The following is a 19,698-nucleotide window of genomic DNA, read 5'->3' on the forward strand; positions in this document are numbered from 1 at the left end:
ATCACAAAACAGGCATTTGCTAGGCATAGATTTTTATGGCAGCGCAAATACCATTTGCAGGTGTTACAATTACAGGACTTGGAATGTGAAAGAAAACACCATGACATGTGTTAGAGGCAAAGTATCAATGTTGCAGCTGTGAAAGGGTTCAGAAAGGTGAAAAGGAACAAACAGAGGAGAAAAAGTACACCATTGTTCTGAATATTCTAAAAAGAATAATTAAAAAAAGTGATGTACAATATAAATGAAACCAGAATCCTATACAGGACTGGATACCAACTGTCCAAGCACATGAGTTACCAGCTATAACAGCATTTCAGTGCACCTGCCAATTAACAGGGGATTTAGAGATAAAATAAAGAGACAGAAAATTTTCTCAGACAAAAAAAGACTATGCAGAAGACTTAAATTTTCCAGGTGATATGTGTCTGTCTAGGTCGTTATACTGTGCTTATCACCATGCTATATAAGGGCCTGACAAATAAAATACTATATATTTCAAACTTTGTTAACTCTGAAATTTTATGTTTATACCCACTCATTGAATTTTATACTCAGATTATATGCACTCTGGGATAAGAACTGTTTTACTCTGTTTTTACAGGACCTAGCAAATTGGTTCCAATCCTGATCAGGGCCTCTAGATGTTACCATGGAACAAAGGTAATAAATCATAATAATTCCTCCTCCTCCTCCAACAGTAACTAACAGATGGTGCTCAGTCAGTGCAGTCATCAACTAACAACCCCTATTAAACACAAAAGTTATAAAAAATGCTATTTAAAACATGAGACAAAGTAAAACTAAATATCACGTAGGACACCTCAACTCCTGGAGTGAAACTAGTAGCGTTACTCTACCAACTAAATCTATTTATCCTTGGTACTGTTAATTTATTCAATAGTATTATTTTAGACAAGTCAAAACATGAAAACATTATATTAAGAAGAGTGACATATTACTCTGTTTAAGCTGAACATTTCTACTGATGCCAGGAAGGAGAGAGCAAAACAGCACAGTATTCCAATATAAGGTTATTCGCTAGGTCTATGCAGTTCCAGTTCATAGCATGACCACCATAATTCAGAAAATAGCTGCACAGAACATATAGGGATCTTGAGCTGCCTGAAGAACACCAGCTCTATACTGCAGCATAGTAAAAGGTTTTTCCACTGTCCAAGCAAGAATAATGACACAATCCTGCTAAAACCCATGTACCTTTAGTATCAGAGGGGTAGCCATGTTAGTCTGGATCTGTAAAAGCAGTGAGTTCTGTGGCACCTTATAGACTAACAAAGGTATTGGAGCATGAGCTTTCGTGGGTGAATACTCACTGCATCGGATGCATGTCGACATGCATCTGAAGAAGTGGGTATTCATCCATGAAAGCTCATATGTTTGTTAGTCTATAAGGTGCAACAGAATTTGTATCTTTAGTGGCAGCCTAATTAATTTGTTCATATTGAACTCCTCAGTTCTCTGGGAAGGCAGAATAAACTGAGGTATTTTATAAAAAAATGGTTACCAAAATTGTCAGTGGAAGTAAAAGCAGAGAGAACATTCTAATGCAGTCAGAAATTCAACCTGCTTTGCACTATAGTGTTCAAGCACAGTAACTTACAATTCTTTTATAATGATCTATCCGCAAGTTATAACTATCCAGATCCAGCTGCTATGTCTGCGTCCATAACAGGTTTGCATCATAGAATTGTAGGACTGGAAGGGATCTCAGGATGTCATCTAGTCCAGTTCCCTGCACTCATGGCAGGACTAAGTATTATCTAGATCAAGGGTCGACAACCTTTCAGAAATGGTGTGCCAAGTCTTCATTTAATCACTCTTATTTAAGGTTTTGCGTGCCAGTAATACATTAATGTTTTTAGAAGGTCTCTTTCTATAAGTGTATAATATATAACTAAACTATTGTTGTATATAAAGTAAATAAGGTTTTTAATTTTAAATGAAACTTCTTAAATATTTTAAATTAAAATGCAGAGCCCCTCGGATCGATGGCCAGGACCTCGGTAGCGTGAGTGCCACTGAAAATCAGCTCGCGTGCTGCCTTCGGCACATGTGCCATAGGTTGCCTACCCCTGATCTAGACCATCCCTGACAGGTGTTTGTCTAACCTGCTCTTAAAAATCTCCAAAAGTGATGGAAATTACACAACCTCCCTCACCAATTTAGTTCAGTGTTTAACTACCCTGACAGGAAGTTTTTCTTAATGTCCAACTTAAACTGCCCTTGCTGCAATTTAAGCCCATTGCTTCTTGTCCTATCCTCAGAGGTTAAGGAAAACAATTTTTCTCTCTTCTCCTTGTAACAACCTTTCATGTACTTGAAAACTGTCACCATGTCCCCTCTCAGTCTTCTCTTCCCCAGACTGAACAAACCCAATTTTTTCAATTTTTCCTCAGAGGTCAAATTTTCTAGACCTTCAATCATTTTTGTTGCTCCTCTCTGGACTTACTCCAATTTGTTCACATTTTTCGTGAAATGTGGCACCCAGCACTGGACCAGTACTCCAGTTGAGGCCTAATCAGTGTGGAATAGAGCGGAAGAATTACTTCTTGTGTCTTGCTTACAGCACTCCTGCTAATACATCGCAGAATGATGTTTTCTTTTTTGCCAGTGTTACACTGTTGATCATATTTAGCTTGTGATTCACTATGACCCCCCAGATCCCTTTCTGCAGTACTCCTTCCTAGGCAGTCATTTCCCATTTTGTATGTGTGCAACTGATTGTTCCTTTCTCAGTGAAGTGCTTTGCATTTGTCCTTACCGAATTTCATCCTATTTACTTCAAACTATTTTTTAAGTTTGTCCAGCTCATTTTGAATTTTAATCCAATCCTCCAAAGCACTTGCAACCTCTCCCACCTTAGTATCATCTGCAAACTTTAAAAGTATACTCTTTATACCATTATCTAAATCATTGATGAAGATATTGAACAGAACAGGACCCAGAACTGATCACTGAGGAACCCCACTTAATATGCCCTTCCAGTTTCACTGCGAACCACTGATAACTACTCTGCGAATGGTTTTCCAACCAGTTATGCACCCACTTACAAGTAGCTCCATCTAGGTTGTATTTCCCTAGTCTGTTTATGAGAAGGCCATGCGAGACATTATTAAAAGCCTTACTAAAGTCAAGATATACCAGATCTACCGCTTCCCCCCATCCACAAGGCTTGTTACTCTTATCAAAAGAAGCTATCAGATTGGTTTGACACAATTTGTTCTTGAGAAATCCATGCTGTTACCTATCTCCTTATTATCTTCTAGATGTTTGCAAACCAATTTCTTAATTATGTGCTCTATTATCTTTCTGGGTACTGACATTAATGGATACTGCCGCAGACTAGAGAGAGAGACTGAGATAAAATAAAGAAAAGCCTTTTTCTCAATCATGCAGAATTACTAATGACTGTCAAGCTGGATGAATATATGATTATGCTGTACCAGAATATGAACTTGAGTTTCATGTATTCAAAATAATTTACTTCGAATCTTTGGATGTATAAATGGGAATATCAGCTAGGAGAAGAGAGGTTATTTTACCTCTGTATTTAGCATTGGTGTGACCTCTGCTGGAATAGTGTGTCCAGTTCTGATGTTCACACTTCAAGAAAGATGTTGATAAACTGGAGAGGGGTCAGAGAAGAGCCATGAGAATGATTAAAGGATTGGATAATATACCTTATAAGTCTAGGTTGGAGGAGCTGAGGCTACTTAGCTTAACAAAGAGAAGGTTAAGGGGTGATTTGATAAGTACCTTTATGGGGAACTGAAATTTGTTAAGAGGCCTATTCAGTCTAGCAAAGGTGTAAAAAGATCCAACAACTGGGAAGCTGAAACATGAATTAGTTCAGGGAAGATCTATGGTCTGTGTTATGCAGGAGGTCAGAGTAGATTATCACAAATGCTATTATTCTATGAATTTATGAAAAACTATGTATTTCTACCTTGAGAACTGGAGCATGTTTTAGTTTTAACAACACATTTTTATGGGATACTAGTATCCAGTGCCATACCTGACAAAAAACAAATGGAGAAAAAACTCTAATTTCTGCTACAGAGAAGATTGTATTAAAGCTAACTGAGTGAAAAATATTTCCCAAAGGCTGAAGTACTATGTATGTGCCCTTTATGAAAGTAACCCACAAACACTGGGAATGGAAAAAATAGAGATTTTGCAGCCTCGGGCCCAACTTCGACTGGAGAAAGAAAAGAATAGTATAGAATAGAAACCAAAAGAAATATCCTTAGCCAGAAGCTATCCTTCATCCTTGATAAACCCTAAATTAAAGTTCTTTTATATAAGACCTAATGGGTTTTGTTTATTGCTTTCTTGTTTCCATATGAAAGAGAAATGGGAACTTATCAACATTCACGTTTCAGAGAAATGTAGTGAGAACAGAAAGGTCCATTTAATGCAAGTGTAGATAAGCAGAGCATGTTATTCAGCAGCAATGCTGCAGAAATTCCTTCTTCAGCTGGAAGTCTCTATCTTCAACACATTTCCTTTTGGGCCAGATTTCAAGAGAGCTCAGCTCACATTTGCCTACGTGAAGTGGCTGGATTTTCTGAAGCACTCAGCAGCTCCCATTGAGAATTGTCTATTTTACCTATTTGCATGGTGGGGGCTATTGAGTGCTAAGCAGTTTTGAAGATCTGGTCCTTATTTGGGAGCTGTTTTGAAATCTGGCCCCAACTGTGGGTGCTGAGCACTTTTGAAAGACTGATCTTTTAGACTGGCAAAAGATGTTAGGATTGTCCTGAAAAAAAAAAATCTTTGCTACACTGTGAGAATCCTCACAACTCACCAAATAACTCTGTTGAGTATCTCTTGAAATCCATAAAGAACTGTTTCTAAGTATTGTGACAGACCCAGGCCAGTGTGATACAGGAGTCTGGTAGAGGGCAAATATACTGGTCACTGGCTGAGTAGTTTTCTGTTCCCTGAGTGACTAGAGCAGGGGCTGCACTGGAGTAATCAGGAACCTGCTAGAACCAGTTAAGGCAGACAGGCTGATTAGAACACCTGCAGCCAATCAAGGAAGGCTAATCAGGGCATCCTGGTTTAAAAATGTGGAGTGCTCACTCCAGACAGGATAACGGGGAGGAGCTGAGACGAGGATTAGTGGTGTGGGAGCTGGGAGCAAGAGACGCATAGGAGCTTGGAGTATGATGAAGAGTGTCGCTGCTAAAGGAGTACGGAGTACAAGTGTTATGAGACACGAGGAGGAAGAGTTCCTGTGGTTGAGGATTACCGAGGTGTTGGAGGAGGCCTCAGTGGAGTAGCCAGGTGAGTGTGGTTAGCTTGTCATGCAGCTGTTACTAAGACACTGTAACAGTGCCCGGCTATAGATCCACAGGGCCCCCTGGGCTGGATCGGGTGTTGAGGCTGGGCCCAGGGTTCCCCCTAAACCGCACCATATCTTCTTGATCAGACACGAGGAAGAGTCTATCCAGCACTGTGAGAGGAAGATCTCTGAGTAGCATAGATTCGGCCAATTATCTATTCAGAATCGCCCCAGATGTGGATAGGGAGGAGCTTTGTTCACAATTATTGGTTAGAGTGGTCGATCTGATCTTTTTAAGTATATAAAAAAGATTTTGATGAGTATTTTTTTCTATATATAATATGTATATAATAATTATTCCTCCGCTGTCTCTGATCCGTCTCACTATCTTGCCAGACGGATAGGAACATAGAAGAAAGAAATGGCTGCGCGATAGGAGCCCAAAATCAGACCGAGAGGAATCAGTTCGGAACAGAGAGTGGTCCTGCCACGAGTGCTTAGCATACGAGCATATAGAAATCAGCCAGAAATTAGTGAGGAGGAGGTTGAGACCATTGCTACAAATAAGTCCATAAAAAAGAGGATTAGACATGTAACGATGATATTTTATGCTGTTTTTTGCTTTTTTCGCCACTCTGCCGCACTCAATAGTGTGACTGTGACTGCGTATTACGTTGCAATTATCGATACAGTGCTGCAGACAGAGCCGAGAGCGGCTACGCCGGTTCGACTCTGTAGGCCTGGCAAGTCTGCCCAACCGGAGAAAGGTCGCCCATTGCGTGACCTAGCTGAGCTAAGAAGATAACTAATTGGAGCCACAACTGCTGAATGGATATGACGGGCTTACTGTCGAGAGACAGCACGAATGCTTCAATCGTTCTCAGACCAACCAAAAGACATATCTGGGCATATACTCCAGTCGTAAAGACGCCATGGTACAAGAGCTGAACCCAACTCATGAACTAGAATGCAAGCTAGACAGTGCGCCAGACGCCACTTCTGCGCAGCTGCAGCGAAACTGAGAAAACGGATGGGACAACGTGAGTTGATGTGACTTCAGACTGGACGCATACTCGCTGGATCTTTTGAGCGACGATAACCGACACTGAGGACTGAGTGCCGTCCTACATTTTTGGGCCTCTCTTTTGCGACCCTCAAACCTCCTCGGTACATTCACGCTCTTAGCACAGTCGATTGATCCGTCCTTCTTGTGCTCCATTCACTGTTGATTGTTCGGGCTAGAAGACCCCAGTAGGGTGACTCTTTAAGCCTCCAACGCAGATTAATGCCATATGTCTGCCTATAGCAACATGCAAGAAGGAGCATGCATGGCATGCGACTCACTCCCAGACTGAAGCATAGGAGATCCAATTGGCATGCTCCAAATCATTGGATCCGTTTTTCCCACTGCACCTGCTTATCCACCATTGGCCAGGATGGCGCTCCGCAACCGCGGGGTAGCGCTGGATACATGGAGCCTTCGAATACGCAAATCGCCAGGGCTAGTTCACACCCCGGCGAGCAGGTCCGAGCTCAGCTAATCTCCCTGTTTTAGTGATGCTAGGCAGCTAGGTACTAAGAGCAAGCCAAGCACAGGGTAATTGTGCCCACCAGTACTCGACCAAGTGTCACGTCACATAGCCTTCCCGCAGCGCCAAACCATGGCAAGACGACAGATAATCGAACAGGCCGCAGGAACCGTGACCCCGCACAACGTCGCTTGATGACTGCAGTGGAACCGAAGAGATAAGAAGAACCCCACGCGGTCATCGACGCAGTGGATACAGACATAAATGAAAACCACCCTTTGGTCTCCCCCACAATTTGATAGCACTTCTCACCTCCCATTCATCTGTCCCAACCCAGCGAACCATGACTTCAGCGAACCCCGGCAATTCCAAGCATCCAAGAGCGAGATACTAGAGGTTAACTAGAGATCAACAATAAAACTAACTCGACCCCGAAATACTAAAAATAGATAGGTGTCCATTTGACACCGCTCGCAGGACCTTCGATGCTCTGGGAATAAGCCGAACGATACTCCTCCCCACAAATCCCACACTCCCACCATAATAGATGAACGCTATGTACGATGAACAAACAACCTAGCTAGAAGGCGCTAATACGTTACCGAATAGCGCCCGAGGCGAGCTCGACTCCGACACACTATAAGGACACGGAAACCCCCGCCAAGCGACATGCCCGGGCAAACCCTGGGCCTATCCGAAACCTCCGCGAAAGTCAGAACTACCACGCACCCGCCTTGAGGAGCTCGGACCATGCATGAAGGCACCAGAGTAGAAAGACCCACGGTGCAGTAAAAATGGTGAGACTAAAGAAGCGGGAAACTAGATCGGTAGAAACTCAATCATTAAATGCCCCAATACGAGTTCAGGCAACGCGAGAAAAAGAAGAATATCAAAATGGCATGTAATAGAACTTCGGCACACACCCCCGGCGGACTAACAGGAGACTAGAAATACCTCAGGTGCACAAATCCCAAAGACATCTAAAAAAAATCAATCCCTAGTGAGAAGTAGAGCGCCCTATCGCTATCTTCCCACAGAAAAAAAACAAAAAAATAAAAAAAAAAAACAAGATAAGATGGTTCTCACTGCTGACGGAGGACCTAGTCTCGCCAGTGTCCTTGAGGAGCTAACCAGGTACAGGATAACCATAGACTTCCGTAAAAAATACCAACCTTCATGGCGAATCTCCTTAACCCCATAATAAAACTACAACACAAGAAAACAAACAGTACCAGCAACTAAAACAAAAGACAAAAATAAGGAAATTACAGAGCGAACACAACAAAAGATAAATGAAATACAAATACAAAGAAAGAGAAAAGAGAATGACATATAAAATATGAATATAGAATATACGAGAGATAAGACTATAGAATAAAAGATAAGAAATCGATACAAGAAAATAAAGACCAGCCAGACTAGAAGACAGTCACAAAGAGAAAAAAACATCAACAAATGAACGATAATACAACACAAATAAAATAAAGAGAAGAAACAAGTATAGATATAAATATACAACAACCACCAATCAACCAATAAAATACATAATTAAGAATAAATATAACAGGGGAAAACACTACTGACAAAACAAGAATATATAAGAACAGCAGATAAGATAAAATAGAATCAATATAACAAATAATAAAAAAAAATAATACATAAAATACTCACAAAGATATAAACAGACTCAAAAAAAAGAAGACTAGAGACAAAATCCACCACAAATCCAAGAGAAGAATACATAGAAAAAAGATAAAACATTAACATACAAACAAGAAAATACAAACAAGAAAAAAAGAAAATAAAAAGACAAGATATAGAAAATAAAGAAAACTAATAAACAAAAAGCAAAAATAAAAAGAAAAAGAGACCTCCATGAGCATACCCATCCCTAACGCCTCGGACCCCATCCCCACAGCATAACCTACGATATTAGCCACCCCTCGCATCTCTGACACCATCAGCCCACTCCCCTCTTCTAATTTCCCTTGCCCCGAACAACCGTAGAGATCGCAAAGGGCAAAAGGGATAAAAAGGGAGCCGTTCAAGAATTCAGGCCTTCGGAGAAACTCTCAAAAACTAAAACTGGCACCAAAGCAACCGCTATAGGAATTGACTACTCTAAGAGAATAGAGCGAACACGCACCAGCACTAGCCAGCCTGAACAGCGCGCAGAGAAAACCCCCATGAGTGGTCGACTCTAGCCTCCAGCTCTGACCTCACACTCTCACTTAATGCATCTTCTGAAACCATAGTTAAGATAAGCACATGAGCCTGAGAGCCTATGATCTATATGGAAATCACAAAAAAGCTACACGAGCGGAGAACTTTCGGATTGAGACCCAGAGTCTGAAGCCCTAGACTATCCGATCAACGATATATAGATAAGGAGGTGCCGTAATAGATTGGGCGTCTCTCTTGGCGGGAAGAACCCAGGACATCAGGACCCTACATTCATAATGAACAAGAATTCTGAATAATATAACGAAAGTTGCATCAGTTTACGGCAGAAAGATACAGCCGATACTTCGTACCTCACAACACTAGAAGCTGTAGTTCATCTCATGCTCGATACTTCATCTCTTTGGGGGCGTGCGGGCGTACCCGATCGAAGAGCCTCGCACGCAGTCCTACCGCCGTTCTTCTGGCCCGGAGACTACCTGCAAGAAGTGAACGCGATAGTCCCTCCTGTCACGGCCTGATGTTGCTAACAGTCAGGAGATCCTCACAGGTCCATGCGCGATTTGCTCGTTCAAGAGGTATTCCCTCCTATCTACTATGCTCGTTATTGCATTCTCTTTCGCTCAACTACTCATCGGATCTCTTTTCTGCTGGTTTGTCCTATATCTCCTAGCGCTGCCAGCGAATGACCCGGTGACCGTGTTTAGGTTAGTGGGTCAGTTTGTAAGCACTGGCTCTAAGATCATACACAATCACAGCAGGTCGAGTTGTCAGCGATACGCACTTATCCCTTGATTCCCCATGCTTCTGAGGTGCATGCTTCCCAGTCGAAGACTGGTAGTGACTCGCCACGCCCAGCTGAAGCCCTTTCGCCATCATCGGTCCCCCTAAATTGAGCGAACATAGCCCTGGGAGTTCTAGTGGGACCCTGACGGTAGACGGCTCGAGGCCACCCAATATTATACTCTACGTTGTTTTGGACTATGCTACTTGCTACCCAGAAGCTGTTCCCTCCTTTGGCGGAACCAGCCTCTAACGAAGCCAAGGCTCGTTGGGGGGATCTTTGCAATGGGGCTACAAAGGAGATATTAACAGCCATAGGAACCCCATTTGATGTCCAAAGCTAATGAATGGAACCTCTGTACGCTCCTCCACTTATACATACCTGAGAACTTCAGTTTACCACCGCAGACTGATGGAGTGGTAGAAAGGTTTAATCAAACCTATCAAGGCACTATGTAAAGGAAGGTGGTAAGTCAGGGATGGGGACGGTTATGCCTGCATGGGACACCCTATGCCCTACCTTATGTTCGCTATCCGGGAGGCTTCAGCCTCACTATGGGTTTCCCCATATCGAGTTATTATACGGACGTCACCCTCGTGGCGCATTACTAGAATACCTCCTTGGAAGAGGACCATAAGAGAGGGAGAAATTACAGAAATTATCGAGCGAGGAACCCTAGATGAAGCGCGAGATATACCAAACGTTATCGAACGTAGCCGTGTCCTAGACAGGAACATTGGATAAAAGGCACAGGGGCCAGTGAGAACCTGATTTACAATCGCCAGGCAAAAGTTCACATTTGCCAACCTAGGGGATCGGGTGAGATGGTGTTGTACCCACTGCGCAGAAAGCAAGCCTTCTGCCCAATGGCAGGGCCCTATGAGGTGGTTGAACCAGGGGGAAGTAACCTAAAGTGCTGCAGGCTCGATGCAAAAACAAGAACAGATTTATCACATCCAAATTCTTGAATAACCCTGGATTGCACAAAGTGCATGCTATAATATTCCAAAAAGACCTTAACCCAGACAAACAAGCCTTCCAAAAGGTAGAGTGAGGCTTGCTACCCAGTTCTAACACCAGACCAGAAGCAATTGAGGTGTCTGAGATGATTCGTTCCGGAATACCAATGATGTTTCTACAAAACAGGTTCGACAACCGAGGACATATCACGCCATCATCATCTGAACCCTAGGGCCAAAACAATGAGGCCCTATCTGGTGCCAGGCGGCCAAAGAGAGGAAATAAAAGCGTAAGTAACAACAAGATGCTGCGAGCTGGGGTCATCAAAGATCCCCACAGTTCAGTGGTCCAGCTAATCGTGTCTGTGTCCCCAAAACTTGAGGCATCACAAGGTTTTGCACCGATTTCTGGCAACTAAACCAAGTATTACCAGTTTCGATCGTACCCATAACTCCACATAGATATTATGGCTAAGTGCGACCTCGTGTGGGGATATGCGCATGGGTACTTGGATACCCCTGTGACTTGACAAAGGTTGTACTGGTCGATTCCCCTTGCAGAACTGCAATAGAAAAGACTGCATTCTCTACACAGAGGTCCTTTTTTCAATATACGTGTCCTTCCCTTTAGACTTACAGGGGCCCCAGCTACTTTCCCAGGCTGTCTCTCTTATGGACAAGCTTATTTATGCCCGCTATCCAGTTATGCTGCTGTGCCTACTTTGGCGATTGTGGTCATTCATTACCCCAGATGGGAACCCACCTAGAGAAGGTGGGAGCAGTCCATATTGATACCTTCAGGCGGCTGGCCTCCTACAGTCAACACCTGCCAAAGTTGCGCTGATAGGGGGTTTACAGAGGCCAATATCTTGGACTACTATTGTGGGAAAAGGTTGGTAAACCTACCCCACGTGAACAAGTATGGAGGCATCCAAAATTGGGCCCCGACGCGTCGTCAAGAAACAAAGTCCGGGCATCTTCCTACGGTGTAGGTGGTTGGTAATTACGACGGTTATCCCCCACTTTGCCACAAGGGCAAGCCTTCCTATTAGAAGTATCTACCGTGCAATTGAAGCCCGTGGACTGATCTGCTGAGATGGGTCTGACGCAGGCAGAGGAAGCATTCCATGACCTCCGGACTGCATCTCTACAGCTAACCCTGTACGATTAGCCTCTGATTTTCACCCAAGGGATTTAACGTGCAGACAGCATCTGCCTCAGCGCGAGTTAGGGTTGGTGGGCCGTTTTCTATCACAGGATGGTTTGGGAGACGGGACCACCCAATTCTCTACCCTCAGTAGGACACCTCCCTTCCGTAGGGAACAAATATATGGCAGTGATGTGAGAGACAGTGCTCTTGCACGTAAAATCGGCTCATGGAATGCACTTAGCCGCTACTACTTGCTCGGGTGCAGTTTTGTCCTCGTGACTGCATCCATGCCCCTCTCTTCCAATGGATGCGTGGACAAGTGAGAGAGAAACACAAGGGTGACCAGGTGGTTCTTATCCCTCCAACACTTTCCAGTTCCATGTGCAACACCAGAGCAGTCGGAGCTCATCAGCCTGGGTACTATGCGATGGCTTGTCACGTACCCACTGTCTGATTCCTCAAGCTGCCAAACCCTTGGACGTTGTTAGCAGGGGGTGATGGATATTGTGATAGACCCCGCAGACCAGTTATGTAACAGAATGTTTGGTAGAGGAGGCGATCTATATACCTGGGTCACTGCTGAGTGTTTTCTGTTCCCTTGAGTGACTAGAAGCAGAGGGCTGCACTGGAGTAAATCAGGAATCTCTGTAGAACTAATGTAAGGCAGACAGGCTTGATAAACACCTGCAGCCAATCAAGGAGTAGCAATCAGCGAAGGCACCTGTGTTTAAAAGGAGCTCACTCCAGACAGGAGAGTCTGATTATTCACTCGTAGTATAATACCAGGGCGGAAGCTAGAGGAGAGAGTAAGTGTGTGACGAGGAGCTGCGGTAGCAAGATGCAACAAGGGGAGCTGAAGAGATACCTAGAGGGTAGCCTGCTGGTGAGACTAATAGGAAGATAACTAATGCGTTATGAGTACACCAGCAGGAAAGTACCTGGTGAATGTGAGGCATAAAGTAACGATGTTGCGGGAGGCCATGGGGAAGTAGCCCAGGGAGTTGTAGCGGTTATCCAGCTGTTACAAGAGGCACGGTAGACAGCTGCAATCCACAGGGCTCTGGGCTGGAACCCAGAGTAGAGGGCGGGCCCAGGTTCCCCCCAAACCTCCCAACTTCTGATCAGACACAGGAGGAGTTGATCCAGACTGTGGGGAAGATCACTGAGGTGAGCAAATCTGCCAAGAAGCGCATGACCCACCAAGGTAGAGGCGGAAATTTGTCACAGTATTCACACCAGAAAAGGAAAAGAAGATGCTCATCCTATAAATGAGAAGAATTATCCTAAAAGTAGGAAGATGGCAGAGAAAAGCAGAAAGAGTAAGACTTAAGAACAGATTTTGCAGTTAAATCAGAACTAAAATGGACTTGATCATGTTGGCAGCTGTCACAAGTCCAAGAAAGCAAAGGACACAATCAACTTGATCTAACTGAAAAAAAATGTTCTCAGGTGATTTTTGTGCTAAAATCTAAAGAGAATGCATTTCTGCCTTTATTACTATGTTTCCATAATATTGCTATGGGGAAAGCTTAGTGCTTGATGACCTAAGGAAATGGGCTAGAATAGCAATTTGGAATATTCCAGAATAGATTCGTTTGTGGACACTCTATTCTGAAACGAAAATCACTTTATTCCACACAATAGCTTTTCTGCAATAACTATTCTCATTAATTTCCCTGTACCTACGAGCCGTTAGTCGTAGAGTTTTGATGATTTACTATGAGAGCCACATTATCAAATCACTCAAACAGCAAAGCTTTACAATTAAACCCAGAGGATGCTTAGTACTAGCACAGTTTCTTCATGTCCAATGGCAACATGGAAACCAGCCTCAATGTCTATACAGCAATTTGACAGCCCCGAGCCCAACTCAGCTGACCTGGGCCAACCACAGGTGTCTGCTGTGTAGACGTACCCTTAAGGCTAGTGTCTGCTCACACTAGTGCATTTCTTGTACAAAGGCTCGATATTGCCAACATTTTATATAACTTCAATTTCAAGAAAGATGGATTGCTCAGGTGTATTGACATACGGGGCAGAAAGCAACTTCTGCCTCTAGCGCAATATACTGATACAAATCTAGTAACCTGGTAGTACTGAGAGTTGTTAGAAATGGCAGGCTGATTGCTTATGGGAAGTGATTTGGCAATCTCAATCCAGTTCCTAGTGCACAGGTACCCACAATACAAAACCACCACGATCAGCATCATTAGCAGTCTCACAGCCACAGATTGAATGGTCCTGGGCAACGAACAAGCCTTCACTCCCGACACTGTGTCAGAACATGGTAGTATCCTTTAAATAGTTTTGTGCACCCACTCATGGCGTTCTCTGTGCCCTATGTTTTAGAAGCCACCAGAAACCAGTCAGAGCAGCCGTACGTATGTGGCTAGGCCTTGCATGTTTGTGTAGTTAGCGAACACAGTTATTTGGGACCCAACTGTGCCCAGATGGTTTCTGCATAGTTATGGCTGTGCAAAGTTGACCAGACACAAACACCATATGCCCAGACCATGGTTAAGGTACAGAGGCATGGAAGCTTGAACTGCCACTTGCTCTCTGCATTGTGTGAATAAGCAGTGGACTTCATGTAGTGAAAGGATGAAAAAGCAGGACTTTCGAAAGCCCCTGAAGGAGTCTGATGCCTCACTCCCACTGAAAGTCCCATAGGTACTTTTGAAAATCTCACCTTTAGATTCTTAACAAAAAACACCACCTCTGATTGCCTGAAAAAAAGGCCTACCATCCATGGCGCCTACCCACCACATGGAGGGCACGTGATAAACTCAACACATACCTTTCGGAGTAGATCTTTCTCCTTATCATAGGTGTCTTCAATAATCTTCCTTTCACTGTGGGATTTCTCGAGCTCCAGCCTGAGGCTCTCAATCTCTTTTTTCAAGTTTACAAGCTGGTTGGTATCCCCCTGATTCTGCCGATATTGCTCCAGCTCCTTCTTCAGCTTTTCCACATCAGTGGAGTAGGCAGAGGTAAGTGCAGAGAGCTGCTCATTCAGGTGCCTGTATTCTTTGTTCTGCAAGCCACAACCCAGGAAAAAGAAAGGGATTACGTGAGCAGACCAATTGCAAAAGCAACAGATAGAAAAATCCTGAATGTGGTAGGTAATAAATTTTAAATAGTAAATGTCAGTGCGCATATAAGCTCCCTTTTCCTAATTAATAAAGCAGACATAAGCAAAACCCAATTTAAAATGGCAGCAGGAAAACGTAATAGTAATATTTCTGTAACAATTATACAAGCATTTACTTACTTTGTTAAACTAGAAATAAATGCAAATAATATTTGTTACTTCTTGTAACAGTAAACTACAGTTTTATTACACCGTCAAAATAAGCAGCGTTGCTTAATGCAATTGGTTTGCAGTATTTTATGCTGCAGTTTATCTTTTTCCTCTCAGTACTTAATGCCTTCAGGATCCTGCTGTGACAATGAACTGTAATATAATTGCAGGCTTGAGCACAAAGCTCTATGCCTTGTCTGTGGGATGCAGTGGTTCAATAGGCCTTTTCACTCACTTTGATTTTTTTTTTAACCTGTCATCAATTGCTCACTTAAGTAGCTTCCTCTAAAGAGTCTGAGATCTGAAAATTCACCGCCCCTTGGTTGATGCTTGTGGTTCAAATCAAAGTTAATGGAAATCACATTTTGTACAATTCCCTTGATTATTATTACAGTCAACCGCACAAAAGAATTTCTCTTTCTTCCCCCCGAAAATTCACAAATCACAGCAGCATGTCCTCTCAGGGGAAAAGTCTATCAAATATCATTACTAGTATTACAGAGCCGTCTCCCTGGGTACAGTTGCTTATGATAAATAAGGTTATTTAAAAACTCTTCTTCTTTTCTTTTGCTTTTTTTAAAGTGACCTGCAAAGGATTTTTAAGAACTGGGTTTATGTCCTTTTTTGCTTCTTTTGCTGTATTAACAAAACCTGAAAGATTTTTTGTTTTTTAAATGTTTTTTCTCTTTTTTCTCTGGTTGAGGTTTACTTGGTCTTCCCTGGCTTTGCTGGAGGATGTGTTGATGGGTAGGGGGTATCTCAAGATGTACAGTATGAGCGCAGGCACATTGACAAAAGTGCTTCAGTTAACTCCCATAATTTGGTGCTTTTGTCAAAGCTTCAGCTCAAGTCAGGTGAGTACAGGAGAATCCCAGCTTTCATTTTGGTCAATTAAAGTTTCTAGCCCATGTGACTGCAGAGAAAAGCTTGAAAATGTGAAGTCTACAGGCTCAAAAGCCAGAAGGCAAAAACAAAGAAGCCACAAATGTATTACAGGTGAGTCTCATCTTATGCTGGGGTTACGTTCTGCTGTCAGTGCGTAAAGTGAAAATCACGTATAGTCAAAATTACATTGAGTGTAATGGCACGCTGAATCGCCCTCACTACAGGTACAGTATTTAAATTGTTATTTTTCTCTCTCTCTCTCTTTTTTTTTTTGCCAATCGCGCAAAGCTGGATTTGTGCATGTTAAATGCGCATAAGATGAGACTCGCCTGTATTTTTAAAGTCTTGTGATTTGGGGAGGCCCAGATTGATGATTTTTGAATGCTTGAGGTTGGCAATGCTGTGAAAGGGTCAGGGTACTAAACCTTTAACAATTATCTCCTTTGCCAAAATGGTTATTAGTCACTGAAGTTAAATAGGTGTTAACAAAAAACAAACACAAAGGCTGCAGCCCTGGCCACAATGAAGTCAATGGCCATTTCCAAAAAGGTCAATTTAGAAGTAAAAGTTATACTTTAGAGGTGAAGAACTGCAGCACATTCTCGCCAGCTCATGAAACTCTGACTCTTTCTCCTCTGTAAAGGCATTTGTGACCACTGTTTGCTCTCTTAATACTAAGTAAAGTTTTCTGCATGAGCTCCAAAGATAAGATTCTGGATCTGTCAGGTGACATTGTTTCAATCCCATTAAGAGATCAGGGCACTTTTTAGTCACAGAGACAAAAGAACATTCACCTTCCCAAACGCAGCAAAGCCACACGCATCTAGTATTGGTTGTCTGAAGCATAAATGGCTAAAATAATAGGCCTGATGTGATGAAATGAGGTACCTGGGGGTAAAGTATGTTGTAGCAGGCCACCATCAAAATGAACAAGAGTCACAATAACTACATAGGCACTAAATTAACATTCGGATAAAAGGCCGCTTGAGAGCCTCATGTGCACCTCCCAAAACGGTAATAAATGGTGATCGCAGTGAACCTCGTCTTTCCTGAATGGAGAGCACGGAATGACTTGCTGGAGAGAAAGCAGTGAGGATCAGAGGGTACTTATTCTTCCCTCTGAAAGGTGCATAAGGTACAAAATCTAACTTCATCAAAAAGAGAAACTTCAACAAGAGATTTGGAGGAGCACTGGATGAATAACTGATTTTTCAGTTCATCAGCAGTTCTAAAAAATAATAATAAAAACAACTGGTTTGATCCAAACTGAATCTGGAAATTTTCAGAATTTTTCAGCAAATTGATTGTAGTTTTGATTTGCATGCTGCTATGTAAGCTTCCCGTTCAGTAATCAAACTTGGGTGGCTAACATAAGGCAACTAAGTCTGCATTTGGGTACTTGAGTCTCTAAATATCAATTTTAGGTACCTAGGTGTGGATGCAAGTGGCCCAAATTGGGCATTCTAATCCAGGCACCCAAGATTGAAAATTGGACTCACAGGCTTTATTCACCACTGCCATAAGTGAGTGCCACTCATTTGAAGCTGAAAGTGGTGACACTGGCTCACAGTATTTATTACTGATGGCTTGATTATCTGGACTAACTTATTTAAGAACATACACATTTTCTATCCTCTTCAATACTGCAAGCAGCCAACAGGAACTCTTGTGCAGTACAGAGCTTTAAGGCTGTGAGAGACTGCACATGATACAGAACGTTTCCTGACTTGCCCCCAACAGAATGACAAAAGGTACTTTAATGAATGGGTACCACAAACCCCAGCACCTTTTATCGTCTGTGTATATGGTAACAAGAATGAGAACTTATCTAAAAACAGCACCATCACCAAGTGAATTGTAGTGAAGGAGTCAATTAAGGAGACTGTTTATCTGCAAAGGGACAATCGAAGAGCCCACATTAATAGGAATTTTTCCATCGCACAACTGAGCCATTTGGATGATCTCCAGCATTTGCCTTTGAAATGCTCATGTTATGTTGTCAAGCTACATGGACAATGCAAAACACATCTAATTAGAATAGCTCACTTACTTCCTCAAATAGTGAACAGGGAAAATCCCTTTAACTGAATTCTTGCTAAAAGACCTGTAACCAAGAAGCTATTCTGTAGCCTTCTTATGACAAACAGCACTTGACTAATGACTTCATCTTTTCCAAAAGCCACCATACTAAAATTGTCTCTCAAACTGTCAGGCATCTGAAACATACCATTTCAAAATGCAATGTATTTGTATTACAAAGATGGCTGGTCAGGTTTAAAACAAGCCAATTCAAAAGGCTTTGCAAACTGTGTATTTATTCAATTTATTCGTTACCTTCTAGTTGGCTGTCAAATGAACTGACTCCCAGAATATATGGTACGCTCCAATGGAATGTAATAGTTACTCTGCATTCCAGATATTTGTTAAAGCAGGAAGCTTAAGAAAAACACTTTTTCCAAAATTATGTCTGAAGTATGTGTTTTAATTCTAGCTATTCTGGATTTTCAGCCATGTGGTTTGAAACTGCCTGGTTTTACTTTTCACCTCAATCAACTTGGCATGTTTTTTCAGAAGAGAGGGTTACTCACCCTCTGCAGTAACTGAGGTTCTTTGAGATGGGTGTTCCTGTGGGTGCTTCATTTCAGATGAATGTGTGTCCCTATACTTTTGTTCAGAGAATTTCAGCAGCAGTGCTCATCTGGGTTGCACATGCACTCTCCCAGTCTTGTGCCATTGTCGGTGCCTATCTAGCGCGCATGACCAGACGCTCCACTCAGTTCCTTCTCTACTGAAGTAGAGGGGAAGAGGGCAGGTAGTGGAGCACCCACATAGACACTCATCTCGAAGAACCTGTTACTGCACAGGGTGAGTAACCCTCTCCTTCTTTGAGGAATGTCCCTGTGGGAGCTCAGCTCCAGGTGAGTGTTGAGCAGTGCCCTTCGGTGGATGGAAGGAACTTCAGAGTTGCATGGGTAATTGATGACAATACAGTAAGTCCTATCAGTGTGTCCGATCTTGAGCCTGGTCTATTGCATAGTGCTCCATGATCATGTGCAGATACCCAGGTAGTTGCATCTCTATGATTGGTGCTTGTTTAAAAAGGCTACTGAGGTTTATAAGGACCTAGTGGAGTGGGTTTGGATCCCCGTTAGGGGTTGTAACTCCTTCTGTTGGTAACAAAGCTAAATGCACCCAATAAACTGAATGCACCTAGAGTCTGTTTGGAGCTAGCGGAACCTTTAGATCGGTCCAAAGTTGAAATGAAAAGCCTCAGTGACTTTCCGAAGGGCGTAGTTCTTTCAAGGTAGAACACTAGTGTGCGTCTGACATCCAGAGCGTGTAATATTGAGTACCATTTGCTCCCATGGGGTTTAGGGAAGAACGAGGGAAGATGGATTGGTTGGTTCAAGTGAAAAGAAGAAGGTACTTTGAGTAAAAATTTAGGATGAGGTCTTAGTGTGACCTTGTCCTTGAAGAAGATGGGTATATGGGTGTGCCATAAGAGCCCCAAGTGCTCCCACTTGTCAAGCAGACATGATCGCAACCAAGGCAGCCACCTTCTTTGATAGGTGTGTCAGAGAGCATGTTGCTAATAGTTCCA

The 19,698-nt window shown here is 42.8% G+C and overlaps 1 protein-coding gene across 2 annotated transcripts in view; it reads right to left on the reverse strand.

Annotated features, from left to right (window-relative positions):
• The window catches only part of MYO5B (myosin VB), a 380,719-nt gene that overhangs the window by 62,681 nt on the left and 298,340 nt on the right, over positions 1-19,698 (reverse strand). For both annotated transcript variants that reach the window (XM_032768192.2, XM_032768191.2), the window contains exon 22: positions 14,709-14,945. In XM_032768192.2, the coding sequence (XP_032624083.1) occupies positions 14,709-14,945 (237 nt within the window). The remainder of the gene's footprint in view (positions 1-14,708; positions 14,946-19,698) is intronic.

This window comes from Chelonoidis abingdonii, chromosome 6 (assembly GCF_003597395.2).
Source record: "Chelonoidis abingdonii isolate Lonesome George chromosome 6, CheloAbing_2.0, whole genome shotgun sequence".
Classification (NCBI taxonomy): Eukaryota; Metazoa; Chordata; order Testudines; family Testudinidae; genus Chelonoidis; species Chelonoidis abingdonii.